The following is a 15713-nucleotide window of genomic DNA, read 5'->3' as shown; positions in this document are numbered from 1 at the left end:
TGTAGAGATAATACCCATCTACTTAGGAGACATTCTCCACCTCACCTGTCACTGTCTACTTCCAAGACTAGCCTTAACTGCACATGCATTTCTCCAGGACAGCCAAATCGTCTCTTAAACTTCAATTTCATAAAGTCTTCAGCCTTCAAGAACCACATGCAGTTGTGCTACTAGCAGCAGGTACAGCCACCTGTAGAAGAATGCAACAACGCCTTCGTGTTCTGCATTCATCTTGCTCCCACAAGTATTTAGTATTATCATTTATTCTAAAAAATGTTTTTTAGAGAGAAAAAGCCTATATAAGATCCTCAGCTCTTATGAGAAACAGGTTTTCCCCAACTGCCAAAACTCATCCAAAACATTACTTACGTAACCTCACTTACACATTACAGAAAACAATAGAAACAAACAAGTCTAACACCTACTTGGGACAATCTCTACTGCTTTGTGGGTAGGAAAATGTCAGATATAAATTTAACCATCTCTCGTCTACCCAATTCAGTCATAATCCATTTGACCCCTGTTCCCTCAGCACTTCCAGGTTTGGTCCAACATACTGACTGTATTTGATAAAGCCACATGCAATTTTGGAGGCTGTTTAGCTCTTGGAGCTAAAAAAGCATTCTGCTCCATCAATTCATATACCTTTTTTTTTTTTTTCCTGGTGATCCAAATAAACATTCATATAATGCACCAAGATAAATTCAAACATCAAAGAAGGACTTCACTGACAACCAGCTTATGCTTGCCTGAAGGCCATAGCAAGTTGAATTTACCTATGAAGATGCACATACCCCACTAAGCAGCCTGAACTAATAAGACACTGGGCACCATGAACATAGGACACTGCATGCTTGGTACTAACTTCTTATGTCTCTAGTATCAGTCCTGGGAACAAGGGATGTTCCTCATGAAAGCTGTTATTAACAAGCTCCATGCACATCGAACTAGGTTCCTGGCTTTCTAAGCTAATGAAAAGTAACGCTTCCCATTTAGCGTTTATTATTGTTTAAAAAATGCTGCAGTTTCATCAACTCAGTATGTTCTTAGGATTGAAAAAGCTGAGGGATGGACGTATGCACTCCTTCTTCCTCAAAAATAATTCAACCATCTTATTATCTCTTGTTCTTGTAAAACAAAAAGCAATCACATTTCAGGCCATTTCTTCTTACACAGGGAAATCAGCATACAACTTCCAAGCCAAGTAAGGTTCTCTCTTCCTATGCTTAAATTTAGGCCGGAACATTAAGTTTTAGAAGGTAAATATCTTCTTTTTTTGAGAAGGAATTAATAGCCATTTTCTTCATTCAGCAGCCATTTTGCTCATTTGCAATTGCACCCAAACTCACAATAGGAGTTTGCAGTAATGTATTTCATGTATGGATTTAAAAACAAGCTGACCAAAATGACTAAAAACATCAGGTGATTAGGGGCTGTGAGCTGTTTCTTGTTTGCTTCTGGTGTCAGATTGCTTCTTATCTACTGTAATTTTAAATGCTACATATTTGCTTTACCACTAAATTAGAATCTGGATTATTTGGCTGCTTGCTCTAGATTTCCCAAAGGTACGGCCTTCATGTTGCGCTGTAAAACCCTCTATCTCCCAAATCCTGCTGTTGTCAGTATTTACTGGAACACTAATGTTAACATAAATGCAATTAGATTTAAAAGGGGGAAAAAATGAAATATTTCTAGGCTAGATAGCAGCAGCATGTACACAACAAAAAACCCTTAATGCTTGTGAATATCTATGTGAGTTTACACTCTATGCTTACACCTCTACAGATAATTTACATATGCTGAACACTGTTTAAAAAGTAAAGGGTTTTGGGACAAGAAGGGAACACACAATGGATCTTGCAAAAAGGATTTAAATATTATTTGTTAATTGTTGCCACAGTCACACTCGCTGGAAGACAAACTGCAGAAGGACATCAGCAGGACAGAAGAGATGATACCAACAGCTGCTGACATGCTGCACAAATAATTTAAGTCACACTTGTCAGGCTCTCAGCACACCTCTCCATACAAAACATGTATCAGACAGGACTCAACAATGCGTGGTCAGACATGGAAAACCGTTTCACAAACCATATTCCATGCGCTGGTACCAATACAGAAAGCATTACAGCATCTGTCAGTAGGCACACTTAGGACTATTACTATTGCTGACAATATCCAGGTGACTTTGGGAATCAATCTAGTCTTCAGGGAATCTATATTAGCATCCTAAATCTCCTTCTTGAATCTAACAACTACAACCCCTAGAAGTGGGATGAAGTCAGGAACAATTCGTTGAGGGACTGCACTTTCTTGAAACTCCTTTGATAAGCAAATATAAGCAAAGTTCAGTAAGTATAGAGACGCTGCCTGCTCACAGTGCATGAAGTCCACATCTTGCTTGCATACTTCCAACTCCAAATCACTCAAGTGAAACGATGAGCACATTACTTCCAGACAGATGCAGAGACATCATGGAAGGTGTTTATAGAACTAGCAGCAGTATTGGAGTCTCCAATATTGATTAGTTTCAACAACATTTGCTATCTGTCCTGGCACTAGCCAGCTTTGTTGCCTCTTGTTTTTGTAAGGGCACTAGGGCTCAGGCACCGTGCACTGCCTGCAGCTTCAACGTCCTTGTTGAGCTATCTTAGGAACGGAGAAGCACAAAGGAAAAGGAAGCGCGAGCCTGCGCTTATACAAATCCACCGGCCTGCTTAAGAAAACTCCTTAGAAATCCTTTCCAGTTGTACCACCATCACAGCGACAGGCAATTAATTACTTGTCTGGTAGCTCATCAGCTTCACACCCCTCATTTCAATGCCAACAACCTCTGAACAGGCTTTCTCCATTTCTTGGTCTTAAATCCTGAAGTTCCTCACATCCACCTTCTCTCTCCTCCCAGCAGGTATCAATGTTAATGCTTTATCACAGCAAGACACTTAATGCATTTTGTACAGAAACAAAATAGGCAAACAGACAGTGACTTTTACAGGGATTAGCAACGCACACGCTACAGTCACAGCACAACATTATTAGTTTCAGGATCAGCACCTATGACCCTATGTGCACAGCCTGAGCAAGAAAGCAAGTAGCATATGTCAAGTGACACTCCTAGCTGCAGCTCCTCCTACTACAGGCTTTTCAAGAAAAGCTTTTCAAGAAAAAGTTGTGAAATATTTCAGAAGTGGTGACCTGACTGCTCCCGCATTTTTGTTTTTCAGGAAACAGCCAGTATCTTGCTTTCTTCTTCATTTTGTATCAAGGTGAGGTAAATCAACAGAGCCACCTGCTCCATGCAGGCTTCAGTTTAAGACACTGCTCTTACACCTCTTCTAGACTGATGCAGCCAAAATTAGAAAATGGTTCTGCACGTGCTCTCATCTGCAGTTTCTGTGGCTTACTCCCAGTGACAGGGAGAAAATGGCAGCAGACTGATGTCAAAACCAGACCAAAGGAACAAAAACATCTTCCATATAGCTGTCAGCTTTAAAGCTAGGATGGGAATGATTTTGTTGTAGTGTTTTCAACAGCATTTCAAAATCTTTCACTCCTCAGGAAGTTAGTAAACTAAATAAATACTAAAAGCACTACAACTAGAAACTTATTGTGCCAAAATGGAAAAATTCCCCCGTTAATGACAAGTTAATGCTCTGGTCAAATAGATACCAAAAATTAAGTGTTCCATCATGTTGATTTCATGCAATCTTCTCAAACTGAACTGCTGCAAAGACTGTTCAGATGAATATTTATAGAAAAGCTGAAAAATGTGGAGTAACATCTGTTTGTAATGTACTGTTCAGATTACTACACTTCTAATCAGGTTTGCATCTTGTAGGAGACAATTGTTCTTCGCTCAAATGCAAGCCAGGTGGAACATCTTTAATCATATAAGAAGATCCCAATCTTCAAGGAAATTTTCTGTTCTGATGTTCTTTTTCTAGACATCCGATTATAAGAGGATGAATTCCCTCTAACAACTGAAGTAATTACATGCCTTCTGCTGGTTCATCATTTTAGGGTATTGCGGGAGTGGCAAAAGAGTGGGGCATAAGGGCTTTAAGCTTTCTTTGAATTGGTAACATACTGCCGCCATCATTCCAGAGCAATTTGCCACATGTCAGGCCCAAGGATTACCCACGCGCTGCAACTAAATCTGCACTACTTCTTTGACAACAGCCAGAGCAGCAGCTGCTGAATACTGTAATGGATTTGCACCGCTTACCACCTTTATTTTCAAGAACAACAACAAAAAAGAATAAAACACTTCTGCCTAGCATCTCTTGCTTAGAAATTCTTTTGAATACTTGCACAGTCTGTGTGTTGAAGCACGTAGAGAAAAAAGGGTGACCGTGACTGTTCGAAGATTTGACTAGAAAAAAATAAATCAGTGAAGCATTTTGGAGAGGAAAAAGCACACCACTGGCACAGACTGCACATACCATTTATTTTTGCCAAGTGTGAATTATTTCAAGCTCCTTTGAAAGTCTTATCGGGAAAAGACATCTGAAGATGATCTTGATACAGGGAAGCACCCTGAATGTGCACTCTGCAAATATTAACCATGTCCGAAAGCCGTACTAAGGAAAGGTTATGCAGTAAAACATCCGTATTTTCAGGAAGTAAAAAAAAAACGATATGAACCAATTTTAATTGTCAAGTCAACCAAATCCGGAGGACTGCACAAATGCCCAGGCTTGTGCATCTTTAAACACAATTCAAGCATATCAGTTGCCCAAGAAGCGTTAACTGATGACATGAGCTCTTCAGTGTTGTACAGGAAGCTGATACAAGTTACTTGTGTACTCATGGTTGGTATTTCGTGCTAAATGACAGCATGTTGTGCCTCATTTAAGCTCCAGACTGCACTGTAGTCCAATGGCTCCAAGGCTATGGTATATAAATTCCTTGTGGTTTGAAACCTCGTTAGAAGCAGTATACAAAATAAGTAACCAAATGAGTAGTCTCTGGCAATTCTTCATGCTGGAAGAATGCACTTCCTTGATGCAAAGCAGTGCACAGTAATCATCAGCTACTGCTGCAGTCCATTCAGTGACATGTCCAGAACTCCAGACTTCCATCATACTGCTATTAGTGTGCAGTTAGCCCGTTTTCTGCCTGATCCATATAGCTGTGACTATGCGAGTTACATACCACACCACGAAATTTCTCTTATTCCAAGACATATACCATAACGACCACATTAATGAGTCTTTGAGTGCAGAGAATCTGGAAGTAAAAAGGAAGACACAGAACCACGCCTCCTTTTATTCCTTGTCTCTGCACAGTGAACACCCATGCAGTGACTGGAAAGGGATTGCCTATATATGTTCGAAGAAACAACAGTTAGTTCAAGAACCACCACGTATACAGCACAAAAGATGAGCTTTACAGATATTCCGTAGGACAATTAACCAAACCAGAACTGGAGCTTTATCCTATTAAGAGAAGCCAGCTCACTGCAGTTCTCCACTGGAGCAGAGCACTTAGTAGACGGCTTCAGGTCCACCACACTGGGGTGGAAATCCCAGTCAAGGTTTTCCAACTTCTCCACTCCTTACACAGTTCACCAGCATCACAGCATCATTTTGAGAGTTAACTTCAAATATTTTATTACTTTTGTGAATTCCAGTATTAAACTGAGGAAAGCAAAAGGCAAGGCCATTTAGCCCATTCTAATCCCAGAAAGAATTAGCACAGCAAACCATACCGTGTTCAATACATTTGCTTCTTAGAATTTGGTAACTGCAGTAAAGTTACATCTGTTCTGAGTTTCAGAAACGCTCAAGACGTTGATAAAAGACATGACAAGAGATGCTTAACACACGTGTGAACCAAGTTTCCATTCCAAAATGCTGACTACATGACACAGTTTTTCCACTGCAACCATCCATTGATTCAGGCAGTATATTCAGGAACTGTAATCTGTTTTCCACATGCTAGGTGTCTGTCCTAACCGACTACTCAGTGGCTATTCAGCTGTGCTTCCTCCCTCTCTTTTTAGTAAAATACTTGCAAAGTTTGTTTTGTTTCAGATTGAGTGGTGGAATTCCTTCTCAACATTTTCTACCCCATTCACCTCAAGCTCTAAGTAATTTCACCGAGCAATAAAATAGATTGTACAACAAGTTTACACGTGGTACTTCCAAAAACACTTTTAATGGGACAGAAACCAAGTGTGTATAACACTAAGTGCTTCTACACCACTTTCTTATCAGCCACATTAGAAGGAACCCATCGTGTTTTGGCTAATTTCAGTATCTGTATAGCCTGCCAAGTGACGCACGTGCTGTTGCTGCCTGTCCATTCCCACCTGAAAAGAATAAGCAGAGGAGCTCTGACAGACAAGCAGCGTGAGACCATCCACATCCAGGTTCTCCTTCCCGGTGATCCTTGCAGCAGAAGCAGCCTTAAGTCCACTCCCAGCTCCCCAGGGAAAATCCCAGGGACTCACCACTCACAATGCTGCACAGTCTTTTCCAGGTGAGGTGATCAAAGTTTTAACGTTTTAGCCTCTGTACCACTGTTAGCCTTGCATTACCTTCCCAGACACACGTAGATGATAGCACTTGGCTGGAATACCAGCACCTCATATTAAGTTAAGTCAGAAGATGATACATAACCTTTGGCTTCTTTGCAGCTATCTCATAGCAAATAATAGAGACTTAGTCAAATACTTCTTTCAGAAAATCTGTAAGCTTCCAAAACACAGAAAATTGTCTGGGTCATTCTACCCAGCTACAGTCCACATACAGTAACTTATATGAACCTGAGACCGATGTCACAACAACAAGAAAAAAGCAGAAACAGACCACAATTACAACCCAAAGATTAATAGAATAGAACACGTCTTCAATAGCAACTCTCGCTGCTTAATGAAGTCAAATTTTTACTTTGTTTTTAATTTTAAATAACCTGTACTGGTAACATTAACATTCCATCTTATCACAGATCAAGAAGTCAAGTCAGTAGTCAAATCTGGGTGAATAGTGATAAAACACTCCTTATTTGCACTGTAGACACATTACAAAAATAAATGAAACTTTTTCTCTAAATAGATAAAGCCAGCTTCTTCCCCAAATATTGAGGAAGTGTTTGAGATATTAATCATGTTTCACTTCCTACTCAGTCACCCTCCCTCTGACTCCCTGAATAAGATACTCATGAAGATTCTCTTAGTTAAATCTCATATAATAACACAGAACAAGACAGAAAAATAACATTTTGCAGCAATGGTAAGAACAAGAGAACATACAAATAATAAGATTGTTTGTCATTTCTTTTCTAGAAAAAAACACCCACCTAGAAAGAAAACATATCTAAGTCAACATCATTCTTCTTTCCTTAGGTGGCTTACAACACATGCTTTAAAGACACTTCCAAGAACAATTCTGTGTGGAGTTCTACAATTTAGTTTGTAGAAGACATTTTCAGATTTAAACACCTATCAGATCACATTTGTTGGCTAAGCACAATTCACTGTTAACACTGAATTAAGAACACCTTCCTTGAAATCAAGCCCATATGTACTCTAGTTTAAATCCCAGCTCTGAGCCAGTAGACAAAAGCTACTGAAAAACAAGGATTTTTTTGGTTCCCTTTTGTTTGTTTGTAACAATCATACATATCAGTTCCAAACCAACTCCAGATTTCTCAAGCAGTGTGTTTTTAGTCCATGACTGAACTTTTGCATTGTTTTGCATGTCAAGAATTAAAGCTCAGATTGAATTTAACCAAGGCAAATTCACATGACAGAACATATCAATGCCATTCATTGAAGTCTAAGCTGCATTATAAGTACCTTCAAAACAGCAACAATTAGATTTCAAAGGCCAAAGGTGAGAAAATAAATAAAAGTAACTCCTATACATGTGGTTATCAGTGTGTAGAAGAGCAGGCACCTAATAGTTGCCATCGAAAGTTAAAGGTAACTATTATTGTTTATTTGGCATGTAAATTTAGGCTCACCCATAAAACAAACCAACCTCTTCCATGAAGACTGTAGGGTAAATGCTTCCAAACTGACAACTATTGGCAGAGCAAGTTCTCTTCACTTCAGAACTGCTTTCAAATTGTATTAAAATACTGCACTCTAACAAGATGACACAAAACCACCTTGTCCTCACTGAGTGAGCAGAATGAAGAGAAACTAAGAAAACAGCAATAGACTTAATAGAATTAATTGTTCCTGAATTAAGAATTAAATCTTTCTGACAACAGGAGCAGATACCAATACAGAGACTTGTTGGTTTTTATCCCCCGAACAAACTGCCTTCTACAATACAAAAGCATTACCCTGTAAATTCTTCACCATGTATAGTACAAGAGCATTTGTGAGCAATAAACCCTAGCAGATGATCTTTAAGAATGCAAGGTGAAAGCAAAAGTAAACATAGCTTCTAACTCAGGTTGACCCCGAAGTGATTTATTTTAAGGCACTTCACGCTTTTGAAATTAGATAAAAACAGGTAACAGTTATATTAAGGCACCTTCATCCCAACACAGTCTCAACAAAATATAGGGAAGTGTTTAAGTGGCTCCATAAGCAGCTGAAACTCTTCTGACCATTAATTCTTACACAGGTTTTACTTTGCCTCAGGTATCAAAATTATGATTCAAGTACTGATCAGAAAAATGTTAAAACGTTAAGTTGCAGGATTATGTAGTTTTACTTTCACAATCAATGGTTGCATACAATGTTATTTCTACTTCCATTCAAGAAATAGAAATAAAAATAAAACAACTCAACTAAAACACAGTGAATCCCACCCCCTCCAAATTTACATACAACAAGATGGTATTTCCATTGTTTTGACCCAACTTTCTCCAAAAACTATTCAGTTCAGTGCAGAAAAAACATACATTCCTAACTTGTCTGGAAAACTGAACTAGTGAAACAGAATTATTTAGAAGTAGGCTACAGGAAATAATCAAAATCTGGTCATAGCAAGTAATTTGCTTTCAGCAGAACTACTGGATCTACATGAGATTCGTACCTCAGTTGTCCAATGTATTTTCACTGCCAAGACTACAGTGTCTGTACATTGTTCAAGTACCAGGAATTGGATGCAGAGATATTTTTTTTTTTTTACTTAGAGGTAATCAACTTAAAAAAAAATACTGTTAAAAATCATCTAATGCAATGAGGCAGCCAACGTCTTTGATCTTTCTTTGGTCATTTAACAGGACACACATACTCAACAGATACAGATATAAGTAGACATATAAACATGAGGTAGTGATGTTACAGTTGTAACTTGCCTGGGTGAGAAATGAAAGGAACAGAACCAAAGGGATCTTCGGGAGGATTTTTCTGTGGAGCAGAATGTAGCTCCACATTCTTATCTGAAGATGTTCTCCTGTCCACCAGCCTGTCTGTAAAAAATAAAAATGAAACAGAACAAAAAATAAAATAAAATAAAATAAAAATGGCAGGTGTTATGCCAACATAAAGATATCTACTCTTCAGGGTGAGGGAGCTATATACTTGATTTTTTACTTTTTTGTTTTGTTATGTTTTAAAAGATTTTTCACATCTTAAATTCATTCTTCTTGACCATTCAGGAAAATTCACTTGCACAAACTTCTGTTTGTTTTTGTTTGTTTGTTTTTTGGTTTGCTTTTTTTCTTTCCTTTTGATAATACCTCTGCCTAACCAGAAGCATGTATTTCCTGACCAAATGCTTAACATGAGGGTATCTTTTACACATTATATGCAGCCTATGTGTTCAGCAATATAAACAACTAGTCCTCTGTACTTTTCAGCCTTTTAAACCAGAATCATTATCCAAATGCAGCTGAGACTGCAGATATGAGAGAGCTATAACCAGGTATAATCAGGTACCGCTTGCCACAGCTGACTCTTCACAAGTTATTTATCCCATGACATCCAATACCATATTTATCCACGACATACAGCTGTTTCCATTTGAATGACAGGCCCAAAACTGTTCACAGGTCCATTCTCTGGGGACTGTCTCAAGTACCAGAAGCACATCTGCACAAAGTGCTACAGTTCCTTCAGACTACACATCCTGCAAAGGGCACAGGCACAGAGCAGCATGGGCTTTGCATCCACAGGGGTCTTTGCTAAAGCACTGAGATGGTTTTGGGACTAACAACAATCTTTGTGCAGTGTGAAGCGTACTGGAGTATTTGTTCCTGGTGAGAATGCTGACTGCCCATAGCTCCCAGTTCCACAGAGCACTAAGTGATTACAGGAGCTCCTTCAGTAACAGTCCATAAACCAGACAAACAGTGTATACAGAGACCACAAACTCCATCTTTTGACTACATCAAAGTGCTCCACAATAAGTGCTCAGTTCAGAAGTCTTCACGCAACTGCTTATTAATTCATATAGCAATGATCATCTTTTTACTATGGAAATCTTCCCCAAGTCTAAGCAAAATATTCTGCTCTAGGAGCTAGCTCCCTTTGTAGAGAAAGAAATGAATCACCAGAGCAATACCCAACACTAAGCACACCAAACATTAACCTATTATAAATACAAAAAAATCAAATAGCAAAGGTAGCCTGACAAAAACAGTGACATTTTGATCCTCTGACAAGGGCTGTACATATTCCTGTATTATTGGCATGAGCAACAAATTCAAAAATATTTTGAATTCATGTATAATGAATGCATCAGCTCAACAACACAAGCCAAGCTTTTGCACATGGAAAGAAAGGATTAGCATTCTGAATGCCATACTCAGCACTATGTAACACAACCAAAAAACAGACTTATGCAACACTGTACACGAGTTCTACAGGACAGGACAGCCAGTGGATTTAGTAACAGAAAATAAAACAATTTCTTTACCAAACCCAAATCTTCAATTCTCCTTCGTCCAGATAGCAAAATGATTCACAGTAAACTCAAAAACTGAACACAATTACTTGGCAGTAAAACATCAACTTTCTCTCACAAGAGATAACCAAAATCTAAAGAGAATTGAGCATTGATCCTTAAGACACATTTGAGAAAATTCCAGAAAGTATTACACTGTTAGTTTTATAGCCACAATCTTTAGTTGTACAACAAATCTTCCAATTTCTCATTACTCCAGGTAAATTTGAGCTAGTACAAGTAGCCAAAATTCAGCATAAATATTTTGCAGAAGCAGTTAACACTGCAAGGGAAGCTAGCAAGATCTTTGGCACAACTTCTGTAATACCAAAGAAAAAAAAAAAAGTTAAAAGGACCTTGAAATCTTTTACTTACGTATCTGTATGCAGACAAACACACACATTAGAACTAACAACCCCACCAGCTCCACTTAACCTCTAACTGAAATCAAGCCAGAAGCCTGAAGACAATCTCCAGCTCCACCTCATTACGTATAAACAAGCCTGCCACCTAGCGTACTATTGGTCAAGTCAACGATGATTTTTGACATTTTCTGTATTCCAGTGACTGAAAAGCCCTAGTATTGGTTATTACTGAGCAGAACTATGCCATTATGTTTACTTTCCTCGTAGAGCATTTGAAAGTATATGGTGTATTATCATATCGAGCTCTCGTGTGCATTGATTTATTGTCGCTCAGAGGTGAAGGAAGAGCCAAAAACATGCCTAAATTAGATCTATTCTTTAAAGTGTTCATAGCATTTTAGCACATAGTACAAACATTGGATAAGGGAATTAAAGTAGCAGTTAACTGTCCTATCTGCTACAGATTTAATGGCAGCCGTTAGCAGCATTTTGTTCCAAGTTATTCTTTCTTCTTCTACAAATGCAGTCTAACAGTTCATATCCAGTTCAGCATTTTGGCACAGGGAAAGGAGTTACAAAGGGACTGCTCTTATGTTGGTGAGCCAGCTGCGACTTTTAGGAGGCAAGCAGTGACAGCCAGGACCTCTGGACAGCTTTACGACTATCTTAGCCACCCTCTGCTTTGTGTTTGCATGGTTCTGTATCAGATTCTCATAACCCAACTTAAATACAACGTCAGAAGGCCTAACAATGAGGTGTACAGAATGAAATACACATAGCATAGGTGTTCAAGACTGTCATAAATCTTCCTCACTGAACAGCTTTATAGGAAGCTTATGAGAGCCTACAAGGAAAAGTAATCATCCCATTCTTAAAGCCATGGACTTAAATAACTCTTTATTATTCTAGACTTCCATTAAAATTTGTAAACAATCACACCGTGTAAAACAGAATAGTCAAATTCCGTTATTTTGTTTCATGTCATCCAACAGTTGATATTTTTCCAGATTACTAGAAGCAGCCTATTCAGCTACACCATGCCAACAATTTCTTATACAGCATCTTCCAGCTTTTCTGTAAAGCCACTTTAAGTATAACCTTGGTTAATATATTCTTCTCTACTTAAATTTGTTCAAAACACATGGCTTAGCCAAACCAAATTCATAAAATTTAACTAAACTATAGTCAGATATCCACCAGTCAGATAAAGATTCTGGAAATGGATAACGTTATACTGACCTTTTGATTCAAGCTAACCTACTTCAGATTCAAGTGTTCATCACTTCAAAGTCTTCTAAGGCTTTCTTTGAAATGAGCAAGCCTAACACATCCAATTCTACTACTTTGAAAAATAATTTCAAATCACAAACTTAGACTTGCAAAGAATCTTTACTCTTCAGCTAGTATGTTATCCATTTCCTCAAAATGATAGCAAGAATGGTTGTTTTACTGTGGAATGCATATAAGGCTACATCTGCATCTCAAAAATAGGAGTCTTACGAGATCAACGCAGGAAACAAGTGGAAACCATCAGCTATCCCTGGAGACAGACACAAATCATAACAATGATGCTCCTTCAGGATGAGTGTGTAACGTGCACATCTCATTCAGCTACATTTAAGCACCCAGAAATCCAAGAAGAAAGAGACTCAACTGAAAGTACCATTTTTTTCCAATTACCTGAAATTCCACTTTACTATCTTTTTAATTGCAATAGACTTGCTGAGAGTATATATGTTTGTTTTGTTTTTTGACATTGTCGCATCTTACAAGTCTTGCAAATAAATCTGATCGTGACAACTAGTTTTAGGAAGAGCATCTAATGAACATGTGTTAAGTAATTAAAAAAAAGCAAGTAACTCCAAGTAAAAACCATTGAGATAGCTGACTTCAAGAGAAAAAAGTTTATTCAACTATTGCCATATCAGAACAATAAAGCAGCCCTTACATGTAGCCACTCATCAAAAAGGACATTACAAAACATTAACATAATGTAATAGATCATTTTCTTTCAGGCATTTTCAAAGGACATATCAGACCCACAGAATCTTCTGCTCTCGTGTGCAAGAAAAAAAAGCTGAAGAGGAATGAAGCAAGCAGCCAAACTGTTCTGACAACATACCTCTGCTGTTCAGAGCTTTTTGACAACCAAGGTGACGTAAGCAGTGCTTAAGAGCTAAAATATAGCCATTTCTGCAGTATTTCAGCCAGTAACTACCAGTTATAGACAGTGAGCTCCTATTGCACACATTTTCAAAAAGAGGAAGGAAAGAAGACAGGCCCAACTCTGCCCTCAAATGCTCAGAAAGAATTTTCTGTACACAGACCACAGGCCCTTCGATAAGACAGGTGATGGCACTGCTGAGCAACTATGGAGCCCATATTTACTCTGAAGCAAAATAAGCCTTCAAGCGTCCCTTACTTGATCTTAGCAGGTCAAATTCTCTGTCCAGCAGCTCCTCCTCTGTCAACTTGGAAAAATTGTCCTCTCCAAATGGATTCCAGCCTGACATATCAGGTGGGTTATTGATGCTCTGCTTTGGGTAACTGGCAATTGTCTCAGCATCAGGAATACCTGACCTGTAAAGTCAGTTCATGGAAACAAGAAGTAATGTTATAGGATTGTCTATCTGGGTGAAAATGGATTATATGTTTCATTATGTCGAAATATTATATACAAATAACACACATGCATTAATGGCTTATCTGAAATATATCTGAAAACTAATTAAAGATAAAATGAAACACTTAGAACATGTGGTTTGACTCCATCAATTCTGTATGCAAACCTTGTACACTTCGTCAATTTAGTAATTGTAACAAAAGCACAGAACCTTTTGTCAGAATGATCTGCAAGACTAAAAACTCTATTTCACCTTGTTCATTCCTATACTGTCATAGCAGTCTTGTTTTCTTAAGAAAAAGAAGAAAACAGCCTATCAGGTACATTCAAAATTTTTATTTACTCTCCTTATTTGCTCGGATACTAGAAAACCTTTGATCAGATGCATTTTCCATTTCAAGCAAGTTTTGGCAAATTAAGTCTATCACTTATCCAGTTGTCTGAATTGAACTAGAAAACCAATCAAATAGCAAGTTACTGCCTCTTAAATGGTTCTCCATCTATGCCTAGACGGGTACTGCAGGCCACACATGCAGCCAAGCTCCACGAGCAACCATCACTCCAAGGCAAGAGGAAGGGCAAAGGGCTCCCTCCTCTCAGTTCACGTGCTGCCTTCCTACAGGACTACCTGCTCTTTCTACTGAGAGAAGGGCAACACGTAATACATCACAATGCAATGCAACACACATAGTACATCAAGAGAAAATAAATTGCCCCTTGCTATAAGATAAGCAGTCATATTTTGGGTTAAAAGATCACCCTTAAGCAATGCAAATTGTTGATATCTCTGTAGTCATTGATTTGAAGCTTAATAGCAGCCATAAATCTTTAGTCATACACACATAAGAATACCATTTACTCTGTCCAAAGGCTTGACCAAAGAACGGGTATTAAGTGGCAGATCTGGGCACAGAAGCACAGGCAAATATTCTCTGCTAGGGATTATACTACCTAATTGGTGTGATGAAGCCAAACAATATAGTGTATCAACCCAGCAGGAAAATATTTTGCCTTTTTACTTTCAACACACAGCTAGAAGAGACTAAAAATGACAGCAGCAGGTGAAACATGCAGGTCTCAATATTAACTGAAAATCTGTATCGACAAAGACTGCACTATAGACTGCAGGGTTACCATTAAGTACAAAAGGCTTCTATTTCAAATGCAGTAATAGTAGGCAACTACATGTGCATGTGTCTCTACACACACACTAACCTAGCTCAGAACATCAGTGAAACTAGGCAAGTGTATGATTTTAAGTTATGAAAAAAACTTTTAGTTATTACTTTAACTCCACATATTGCTTCCAGTGAGAATTCATGAGAAAGTCATTTTCCATTATACTTTACTAAACAAGGGTAAATCCACGGGCTCCTTCAAAGGGACATTCTCAGTGATACATTACATCACAGAACAAAGTCAGACCACTGATCAACAGACAGAAGAGTTGAAACCTCTACCAAAACAATCTCAACTATAAAGCCTATCTTAATGCAGTATCCTCCAAATTGGATTGAAGAACAGGAAATGGTAAAATTATGGTTTGAGATAAGTTTCAAATGCCCACTGCCTCATTAAATATATGCTATGAACACCCATACATAGCAAGTTGCTCAGCAGTCAGTTTCCTGGGAAAAGCCCATGGACAAGAAAAAGGAGAAGATAAGGTCTTAAATTAAAGTTCTATCAGGCTCATCTATCGATGAGTTGAGTGTCCCTGTCTCCTCCCCTACAGTGCCCCAAATATCCATTACCACTAAGCCATTAGTTTTAGCAATTCTTTACTACTGAAACAAGCAATTTGTGCAGAAGGGTAGTAGTGCTTATTACAATCAACAATGTAAGCAATTAGTAATCCTTGGGTACACCTGTGTC

At 38.3% G+C, this 15713-nt stretch overlaps 2 protein-coding genes across 4 annotated transcripts in view; one reads left to right on the top strand and one right to left on the bottom strand.

Annotated features, from left to right (window-relative positions):
• The window catches only part of PAQR3 (progestin and adipoQ receptor family member 3), a 28981-nt gene extending 15387 nt beyond the window's left edge, over positions 1-13594 (top strand). Inside the window, exon 7 of the mRNA XM_068680462.1 lies at positions 13231-13594. The gene's annotated coding sequence lies outside the window, so the exon portion shown is untranslated. The remainder of the gene's footprint in view (positions 1-13230) is intronic.
• The window catches only part of BMP2K (BMP2 inducible kinase), a 103279-nt gene that overhangs the window by 8980 nt on the left and 78586 nt on the right, over positions 1-15713 (bottom strand). For 2 of the 3 annotated variants that reach the window (XM_068680459.1, XM_068680456.1), the window contains exons 14-15: positions 13638-13795; positions 9262-9375 (exon numbers count right to left, since the gene is read on the bottom strand). In XM_068680459.1, coding sequence (XP_068536560.1) covers positions 9262-9375; positions 13638-13795 — 272 coding nt within the window. The remainder of the gene's footprint in view (positions 1-9261; positions 9376-13637; positions 13796-15713) is intronic. The other variant, XM_068680457.1, reaches the window with a different exon arrangement.

The sequence above is a fragment of the Anas acuta genome, chromosome 4 (assembly GCF_963932015.1).
Source record: "Anas acuta chromosome 4, bAnaAcu1.1, whole genome shotgun sequence".
Taxonomy (NCBI): domain Eukaryota; kingdom Metazoa; phylum Chordata; class Aves; order Anseriformes; family Anatidae; genus Anas; species Anas acuta.
This window is presented reverse-complemented; position numbering and strand designations above follow the sequence as displayed.